Source organism: Parambassis ranga, chromosome 2 (assembly GCF_900634625.1).
Source record: "Parambassis ranga chromosome 2, fParRan2.1, whole genome shotgun sequence".
NCBI classification, from domain to species: domain Eukaryota; kingdom Metazoa; phylum Chordata; class Actinopteri; family Ambassidae; genus Parambassis; species Parambassis ranga.
This window is the reverse complement of record NC_041023.1, coordinates 16002298-16012207: the sequence shown is the minus strand read 5'-3', so window position 1 is coordinate 16012207 and position 9910 is coordinate 16002298. Positions and strand designations below refer to the sequence as shown.

The window sequence follows — 9910 nt, the reverse complement described above, 5'->3', positions numbered from 1 at the left end:
CAATGAACTGTGTTTATTTTACAGTTAAACAGGTTTTTAAGCTCGCAAGTTAAACACCGAGACTGGTTTTTTGTGAGCCCTCTGTGTCACTGAACTCAGATGTGTATTATGTTTGGATGACATCGAGATGATACTAGGCCACAATCAGTACACAATTTACTGGAATGTTGGTTAACTGCACAGACACAGATTTCAAAGGTTTTTGGTAAGGCTAGCTTTGAATATTCTGCAGAAAATGACTATATGTTATGTGCAGAGGTTGGAAGGGATTTTAGCCACCAGAGAGCAGTGTCTTCCTGTGAATGGTAACAGCAGCCAAGTGAGGCATAAAGGAAGTGCACAAGGCAGGTATAGCTGAACAGATACAAGGATTTACGGTACCCTTTATCTGCCCTATTGTTTATGTTCAGAAAAAAAAATTGTAGATATTTTTGTAAATAAACATATCTTAAGTATTATTATATAATTACTTTAGTACTTATACATTTAAATAATGTATAGAGAATTGATGAGTAACCTAGTCTATCATATGTGTGACATCCAGCTATCATGTATTACTATTTTTTTTTAATTTGAAACAGCACCAGGAAGACATCCACATTGATATGATCCTCCGCATCAAAGTTTGGCTCCTACATTACCAACAATTCACCTTGCAGTGATTAACATGTTAACTGTACCCTGAGAATAACTGACATGCTGCCACCAGTGAGTGAACAGCACTCACTTTTCCACTGGCTGGATATCATGCACCTCTGCTAAATGAAGACCAGTTTGCTTACAAGTCTCTCTCAGTTTGTGCGGCAGTCAGCAGCTAAACGGACTGGCCTGTCAGGACGGTGAGAGGCTGTCACCATCACTGGGGCGACTGGGAGGAAACATACATTAGCTTATGTTGGCCAGCAAGTCTTCCTAATGTGTGAAATTGCTCATGTAGTTCAAAAACAGCCCTCGGACAGCTGGATGATGGTGTTATAGGGAAGACTGACCAGTTCACCACAGAGCACAAGTAAACAGAATAAGGGCGCTTTCAAGATAGTCCAGAGTCCTATGGAGTCTATGTTTAACATGTTTTCAATATTATGAATTAAAACAACAGGTCTAAGATTTAGTTTACAGCTTTCAAATCTATTAAAATTCATTTTTTTAACTATTAGTTTCATTACAAAACACAAGGCCCTTTAAAGGTAGGGTAGGAGATTTCATTCTGATGCACTTTTTGTTAAATTAGTGTAACTTCTCTTTACAATCTGATAGCAACCGATTAGTTCGACAGTTTCACTTTAAAAAGAAGAATATTAATCATCTGTGGAAGCTCTAAAATGCTAGAAACATCAGCCAATCCTACGAGGCGCACCTGCGCAGAGTATTGGCTGGTTGTCACTCTCTTCCTGCTCTGCGCGCACCAGAGAGGTACGTGCATGATGGCCGCAGTCACAGACTGGTTGGGAGGTGTGTGTTTACTTTCAAAATCTGGCTGACTCTCACTGAGTTTTCAAAATCTCCTACCCTACCTTTAAAACAGCCATCGTGTGCATGTAATGGATCCAACGACCAGCAGCAGAACCACTATAAAGACATATGTCTGAGGACTGCCATCAAGGGAGGATCTCCTATCAAAATCTTAACTGATCAGCATCCATTAGCAGAGTGCTTCCCTTAGCTGTATGATTCAATTCGATTCTGATATATCATCAATAATGTGTTAGATAAAATGAAACCTTAACTGAAGTGCCAAAAACCTGCAGTTCCTGTCAAGGCCACTTGAGGGTGGATGTTAATGTTAAAATGTCCAACACTCATAAAGCTGATGCATGGAAGGTTCAAGCTACTTCAGATAAGTGACCACAAGAGGGCGCACAGCTATGTAAATAGCAACCATGTGTAGCCTTCCACTGCTATCATGTCTGTTCACCAGATAGTTTTAAACTGTACTTGTGTGATGTTATGGAGTCTGACTGGTGATAGAGAAACCAAGATGTTCTATGGACAATAAAAGCAAGCTTAATGGACCATCATGATTTAACCTGTGATGTTCGTCTAAAACAATGTTTTTGTTCAATTTATTGTACAAGTGGTTTTAGTTGGTGAAAAAGTCAGCTTTGGGCGCTACATTCGTACAGTACCCATAGGTCTGATATGAAAAAGCAATAATACAGCTACTCTTCTGCCACAGAGTAAGTGAAGGCGTTGCCAGGGCCTTAATGGGATTGCAGTTAGGTGGGGCGGCAGTATGACTGCGCAGGCAGGGGCCGAGGGCACAGAGGAGGCAGAGCCTGCTCAGCTGAGAGCAATGTCTCACCAAGGTACCAGAATTTCTTCATTAACGAAGACACACAGACATCAGAGGGATGGGGCTGGGGTTCTGGTGGGCGGTCGGTAAACACAACCTCTCCGCCACTGTGCTCGCTGGCTGTTCCAGACTTGTTGAGGACTTGTTTTTTTGGCAGCGGCCCCACCCACCCACCTACCCACCCTCGTAAATCAGCCCTGCACAATGTGACTCACCGGCATGATCACGATGATGAGGCCTTTTCTGACTATGGTGGATTATTCCTGGAAGTGAAGGAGGGATATGTGACAGAGATTTAGATTATGTATTCATTTCTTGTGTAGGTTCCTTTTCTGTCTTTTTTTCCCCCACTGCTAAAATGAAACAAAGTTTTGCTGGTCACAATTATGCAACAGAGACCCAACCCTCCATCTGCTGTTAGGAGTCCTCCACACTTGGGTGTTGGGCACACTCTGTAAAGCGTATTTAGAACACACACTTCCAGGGGTGGAGAGGAGGCCGGTGTGCAAAGACAAACTCAGATTGGCAATTAGCGGAGGCTGACAGAGGCTGCAGGCTGGCAGTGTACAGAGCAGATCAGCCATCTTGGGTGGACAAAGACTTCAGTCAGCTCAAACACACACACACCATAACTGAGACGGCCCCTTGGCCCAGCGTGAGATGTTTACCGCTGCAGACTGAGCAAAGACCATCAGCAAACATCCTCCCCATCAAGTCTGGACAACTGCTCATAAACACACACACACACACACAGGAGTATCTCATACAATCACCTTAATTATTACTACATTATTAATACAGTATCAAAGCTGCACTAAAAGTTCTATTATCAATGCTGAAGCCAGTATGTCTCACTTCCTGTTTTATTTTGAAAGGTTTTTTTCTTGTGTTTCAGGTTTCTGTGTTATATTTTCCTGTTTAAACAGAACTTTCTGTACCATGAGTTAGTTATAGAATCATTTCTTGTTTGGTGTCAATTTCCTTTTTGTACTTCTTGTTTTATTTTGGTAGTCCTCTTTCCCTGTGTATCTTGGTTTACCTTCCCTGCACTGTGATTACCTGCCAAAGCCTTATTGTTTCCACTTGTGTCTCATTACCCCTCACCTTGTGCATTTAGGTATGTACTTTCAGAGTTTTTCTGTTTGCAGCCCTTTGTGTTACCTGTCTGTCTTTTGTGTTGCTTTATGTCTTTCCAGTATTTGGACATTTGAGTGGACATTTATCATTTTTATTTATTTTTTTGTTTTTTTGTAAAGCCAGACTTTACATTATGTTACATCATGTTTAGTTGTCCATAAACCTTTGAGAATATAGTCTTCTTATACTCCGCTTGTTTGTAGTGAACTGTGGTGGCGGCCACTGATGACAGACTTTATTGCTTGACCAACAAAACCAAACAAAAGTCATTTTAACAGCACATCCTCACAAATAAATGGCACATATCACGAAATACATCATATGGGTACAACACATATGGATGGTTTAAAAGGCATGCATTCATAATATTGAACACATTTTAATTAGGAAAAATGGACATTCTGCTGTGTTACTATGGTAACAAGTCACAGCCCCAATAACACATGTGACATGCGGGCTCCAGAGTGGTTGTTTTCTGATCATATTAATCTCATGTTATGTTTTCCTGGTGATGACAGGCTAAGCTTTAGAGTCTAACCACTATCATCAACTTCTTTTTTCTATGTCACAGCCAAACTAAGGGTTACTGTATTTTATCCATGCTTAACAGAGATAGGTTGCTAAATGTGGAACGGCAGTAAAGTGGAGGTCCGGTAGATTTCATGAGGGGACCTTTGCTCCGCCAGCTGCAGGTCACATTGCTGCTTCATTACTGTTTGTCCGTGGCCCCATGACCCTCCCGCCTTCATTTGCACCTTGGTGTGGACCTCTCCATCACTGTTCAGAGGGCTGAAACCTCTGAGGGCCTGACACACACACACACACACACATACACACACATCACACCACTGACATCATGAGCCAAGCCTCTGTCCTCAGGAATGAGAAGGGACAGAGCTGAATCAACCAAATACCTGTGTATTTATAGACTTTATTAGAGTTTTCTGGTTTAGATGTTCTTTTATATTTAATTTATATTATAATATATAATATATATTATAAAACTCAATTTTTTTTAATGATTGTAATCATTTATCATCTATCTTATTCACATTATTTTGGCTCTACATGGATTAAAGCCTGTTCACTGTGTCACCTGATGTTACGTGACTAACTCCGAAGGGTCCATCTTTATTTAGCCTCAGGTGTTTTAGGTCTGTATTCTTTCCTTGCATCCAGATCTGAATATGCGAACTGTGTGTCACACCACAATGCAGATTGTAGCAAAAAGGTGGCAGTGATAGCAAAAAGTGTACGCCCCCCAAATTAGATTTCCTGAATCCATCACATGTCAGAGAAAGTGCCATTCACTTAGCGTAGCTGTGCCATCGCTTGTTATATAAAGAAAGCTCATCAAAAGTTTCATGGTGGAGGTTTTGATGCATGAAAACTGAACCTGAGGATTGTACAAAAAAAAAACAAGCCACGGATTGACCTTTGACAGATTGGATTGTGTTCATATTTCTTTTTTCGTTTTTAAGCTGCTTTCAATCCCACTACAAGCAAACACACGGACAAAATCTATTTGAGAAAACAAACATTTTTAATTTATTATTAAATGACATAAATAAAACTCACAGTGAGTTCAAATACAAATAGATAGTTTATGTACAGGCCGGGATGCAGAAGGCACTTGTGTCTCAGTCCAAACATTTCATATTGCAATCAGGAAAAAAAGGCACATTAATGTGGAAAACACAGGACATTAATTTATTCTATATACACACATGTACACATTGATGTTAGCAGAACCCTTATTTTTTTCTTTTATGGTTAAGAATAAAAACAAAAACAAAAAAATCAATGATGTTCAGGCAATAAAAAGAGCGGTGTGTCTTTCAAGTTCTATCTTTGCACATCACAAGGTCTCCTTCAAGACTCTGGAATGGATCAATCTTTTGTCAGTCTAACGCTCAGTAGCTCTGAGCCACAGGCGCCCAGGAAGCTGTCAGCCTGGCAATGGAGCTCTCAAACTGGGCCTCGCCAACCCCGACCTCGCTCAGGCTTGGGTCATACATGGAGGAAGGCGAGGAGACGGGCAGCGAGGAGGTCAGGCCTGTGTAGGAGGAGCCCCTCAGGAACTGGGAGGTCAAGCCCCCGGGTATGGAGCCTGAAGCGGATCCCGAAGGGGTGAGGGTGGTGCCGGCTACCGACCACAGGCTAGGGTACTGACTGTGGACAAGAAGGACAGAGAGCGTGATTTATTTGAGCGTGATTTGAACTGGATCTCTCCATTAATATGACACACACACAAGTGCAAAACTCACCTGGAGTTGGATGTGGAGTTGGTGGTGTGGGACAGAGTACCCATGCCTGTGGAGTTAGGGATCTGGAGAGCAGACCAGCTGTCATGAGTAGGCAAAGTCCCTGAAGTGTTGTCCATGTAGTTATCTGAAAATGAGACAAAAGACAACAAATTAGTTCCAATCCTTTTTCCAATTTTTTGTCATGTACGTAACAAGCGGTCTGATCGTGGCCTTACTTGTGCTGGAGCTGCGATGGGGATAGTGGCTCGGGTACGGGGCCGCTCGGTGGCTCCTCAGGCTGGAGTAGCGCTCACAGTAGGACCCAGAGGAGTGTCCGCCTGTGCTGCTAAACTGAGGGGGGCTGCTGCTGGGGCAGATGGGACTCTGACCCGGGAGGAACCAACCTCCAACTGTGAAGGAAAAAAAATCAGGGTTTAGTCCATATTCAGGGCTTTCAATGCACACAAAAGAAGAAGGTCCTAAAGATGTTGACTCACGTTGAGAGTAGCCGGACTGTTGGCTGTCTGCACTGTGGTCTGGGACTTCTTTGTGGTCGCTCCTGCAATCAAATGCAAACATTAGATATTTGTGTACTATGTTGAGAATTTTGAGGACCAAGTTTTGGCTTCTGTCTGTACCTTTCTTTGGCATCCAGGAAGGCTTTTGCAAAGGGGTTGTGCTTTATCTTCAGAGCGGTGATCTGTGAGGGGGACACAGCTGTTAGCATTCCAGTTGATTTTTTTAAAAACAGTTGTGAGGTTTTGATACTGACCTCTTCATTCTGATAAGCAGTGACAGCGATGAATTGTGTTTCAGGGAAAGACTGGCTGCTGATCATCTTCTGAATGCCTCCAACCTTTACAATGTGTATCCTCGGCTCGTACTTATGCAGAGAGTTCAGCATGATCTGTGGAAACATGTTGACACAAATTCACTCAAGATCCAGCATTTCAAGTGAATATACTTGTATTTCTTTTTGGTATTCTTTTAACGCCTAAATCAAAACACTTTGCAGATTTACACTTTTTGGTTTTACGCATTTTGATTGCGCGCTCACCTGTCCGCCGCCGTTGAGTTTGTTGGAGAGTTTGACTTTGCTAAAAGAGACGGGTGCTTTCATCCAGTGCGCACCGAAGTTAGGTGAGTCTGGGTGGATGTAGACACAGCTGGGGCTCTGGGGCTCCGGTTTTCCGCCAGGGACCCACTCCCCGTTTACGTATTTCCAGCGGTTGTTGTCTGCGGCAACGAAATCCAGCAGCACCGAGTACATGGCGTTCGGGTCCAGACCGGTCACGCTGGCCCTGAGAACCGGAAACATCCTCCTAGAACGCAGATAGAAATGACAATTTGTTAAAATTGTTAAAATTAATTAAACAAAGGTTTAGGCGGTCCGCCAACCAAAACTGTTTTAAATGGGTAGATTAATCTCAGAAGCGAGGTATTCTTTGACATTTTTACAAACATTCAAAAGCCTCTCAGGCCTCGGGGCATCATTCTTAACGAAGTACTTGTTAGTGGACTCTGCTTTATCTCAAACTGAAAACAGATTAGAAAAACGAGAGCCTTCTTTTAAATTGGCTCTGCGCAACCCCGTGCGTAAAATGTGCCAGTGCGCAGAGATCTCCACCGCGGCCTCCACCTCACAGCCTGCTACAGCAACACCTACCTTCCAGTCTTGGTGACGATCATCTCGTTGGTCAGCTCTTTAAACTTGCTCCATAGGTCTACATCCTCCAACGACAGTTTAATATCCCTCTCGGATGCGTCTCCCTTCTCGCTGCCCTTCTGGAACTCGCTCTCCACGGCGCTGAGGAGATGCTCCAGACGCTGGTCGGGGTTGGAAGAAGTCATATTTCCTGTTGCTATGTGGAGAGGCCTGAATCCGATTTGTTGAGTTGATCTCAGGGATGGATGGGCTCACTGACTCTGAGACAGGCCCGAGTGGATACTGAGTTCCAAACTCCCAAAGCCTCCTAATTTAAGGGCCCCAAGGGACCTCATGGGGATGTGGGGCGTGGTTTGTGCGCGCACACCTCGCCTCTCAGATCAACTTCCTCAAACGCCACCCCTACAACAATCTCAACATCTCTCCATGAGTTTTTTGAATTTATAAAATCAATTCTGACTAATATATTCATACTATATATTTATACTATATATGTTTTCCAAACTCCACTTAAAAACATGAATGTTTGAAATATTTATAGATGTCTTGTTATTTAAAAAATGCTGTAAGACTGAAATTTCACATTTAAAGTTTGTTGACTAAAAATCTTTTACAAACTGTTGCAAGTGATGCCCTACACATTCAAAGCTGTGCATGCAAACAAAAGAAGGGAAGCAAAGGAAGAGAGCCATGCCTTTGAACTCAGTTGTATATTTGCAAATAGTACTAATCTTTTGTTGTCTCAAATCCACACGGGAGAGGACTTGTGTTTACTGAATAAGGGCCATTAGGGGAGACTCTGTGTTCCTGTTGTGCAAAAGTGTGGACGACAAGTGATGCCTGGATTTGCATAATGGGCCTGCCTCCCTCTGAGGCTCTGATATTAAATATTTCATCCAGGTGGAAGACAATTCTGATAGATTAATATGGAATATACCAGGGGAAATTAGGACAGGAGGTAAAAAAAAATGTGCCTGGGAACTCACTTTGAGTGACTTTGTTTTATTTTTAATTAGACTTTAGTTTTTAAGTCACATTTTTACATTTTGGTTTTCACATTTAAACTGCTTTATTAAGAAATGTTATTATTATTTGGCACAACCTGTGGTTTTTTTTGATAGGCGTGGGCTGCAATGTCTCATAAAAAAGTTACAAAAAATGTAATATAAATATTTTATATATGCTCAAATAAGAACCTAAATTTGTTTTCCTTGGCTAGCACATGTGCAGAAATTCAAAAAACCAGATAACCATAATAAAAAATACATTATAAAACAATAAAATAAATCAATTATGACTTTTTATGACTTTATGACATAAAACACGTTTAAAGTGGTCTTTTTTGCTTCATATTTTATGACATATTTTTAGTTTTCTTGCATAATGTTTAGTTTTTTTACATGGTTATGACTTTTGTAAAATACAAATTGAGACATAAGTTTGCCATTATGAGCTCAAACTGTGTTTACATTTAAGTTTTACAATAGTAAAATTGTAGAATTGTAACACTCATAAAACAATGTAAATTTATATATAAAGTAAAAGAAAGGACTGTTGGTCTGATGCAGTTTTTTTCACCTTAAGTGATCGCTCATTAATGTTCACCTTTCAGCTGCCCAACCATCAGGTTGGTGTACAGTACTAAAACAAAAAACAGCTGAAGATCTGAGCCTCCTTGTCCCTGTTCTTTTCCCGTCCCCTCAGATTTCTCCGTCTCTGATGTACTTGGAATTGAGTGAGGGCTTTGGAGCGTGACTCCGCTTTACTACACCACTTCCTCCAGTTCTACAAAGGCCATAAATGTAAAGGGGTTCTCTCACACCTTTCCATCCCGTATCATTCAGCAGCCTCTTCCTTTTTATTTTGAAGAGCCGAGAGAAAGAGACAGAGAGTGTTAAAAAAGTGGCTGCATACAGAACACATAACCCCCGCCAGTCTGTGGGATCTGCTTATAACCCCCGACAGACACACAACAACAAGTCCCATCATAACTCCAAAATCAAGATTTAAATCTGTTCTTGTTGCATAAGTCAGGCCTGTACCTGCAGCAACAAAACACACTCTCTGCTTGAACGTCTGCTGTGTGTTGTGGTTGTCTGGTGTTGCCCAGAGAATATGATCAGATGTCAACACAACACAAAATAGCTTTGATTGACAGCCCAAACTGAGCTAAAGGAGGAGCATCTCCATCCCACACAGTGAGCGAACGTCTGCTCCAAAATATGAAGTTTGCTTGAAAAACCAGCTGAGGTTTTCCCACAGCTTTTCTCTCCACGGACGCACGCACACATGTACACTGCAGCCGCCCGGCAAGCTGGGGGTTAACCAATGCAGGCCCTGCTCTGGCATCAGCACACACTCACCTAGGTGAGAAATATTGCAGAGGTCTGGTGCTTCACAAAGAGACAGTTATAACGATGCATATTTTCCAGAGAACTTCGCTGGCCTAAATAAGTAAACACAGAGAGAGAGAGAGAGACGAGTCGATGAGTCAGCCCTGGGAACAAAACAAAAAAAACACACTATCTCACAGACACACAAATATATTTTTTTATATATAATGACATA

General features: G+C 41.9%; 1 protein-coding gene across 1 annotated transcript; it reads right to left on the bottom strand.

Annotated features, from left to right (window-relative positions):
• Positions 1–5165: 5165 nt before the first annotated feature.
• Positions 5166–7583, bottom strand: tbxta (T-box transcription factor Ta). Its single transcript, XM_028399266.1, has 8 exons — positions 7343–7583; positions 6734–6998; positions 6449–6583; positions 6315–6376; positions 6174–6235; positions 5913–6086; positions 5698–5821; positions 5166–5602 (listed from the first exon to the last, which is right to left on the bottom strand). Exons 1-8 carry the CDS (start codon positions 7525–7527, stop codon positions 5344–5346), a joined length of 1266 nt encoding a protein of 421 aa, XP_028255067.1. The 5' UTR covers positions 7528–7583; the 3' UTR covers positions 5166–5343.
• Between the last annotated feature and the right edge of the window lie 2327 nt (positions 7584–9910).

Bases quoted from the DNA above. Each gene is read 5' to 3' on its own strand.
- tbxta (XM_028399266.1), bottom strand. From the start codon at position 7,527: ATGACTTCTTCCAACCCCGACCAGCGTCTGGAGCATCTCCTCAGCGCC. The intron at 6,584-6,733 runs GTGAGCGCGCAA...ATGTTTCCACAG, and splicing joins AACTCAACGGCGGCGGACAG to ATCATGCTGAACTCTCTGCA. The intron at 5,822-5,912 runs GTAAGGCCACGA...TCTCATTTTCAG, and splicing joins CCATCGCAGCTCCAGCACAA to ATAACTACATGGACAACACT.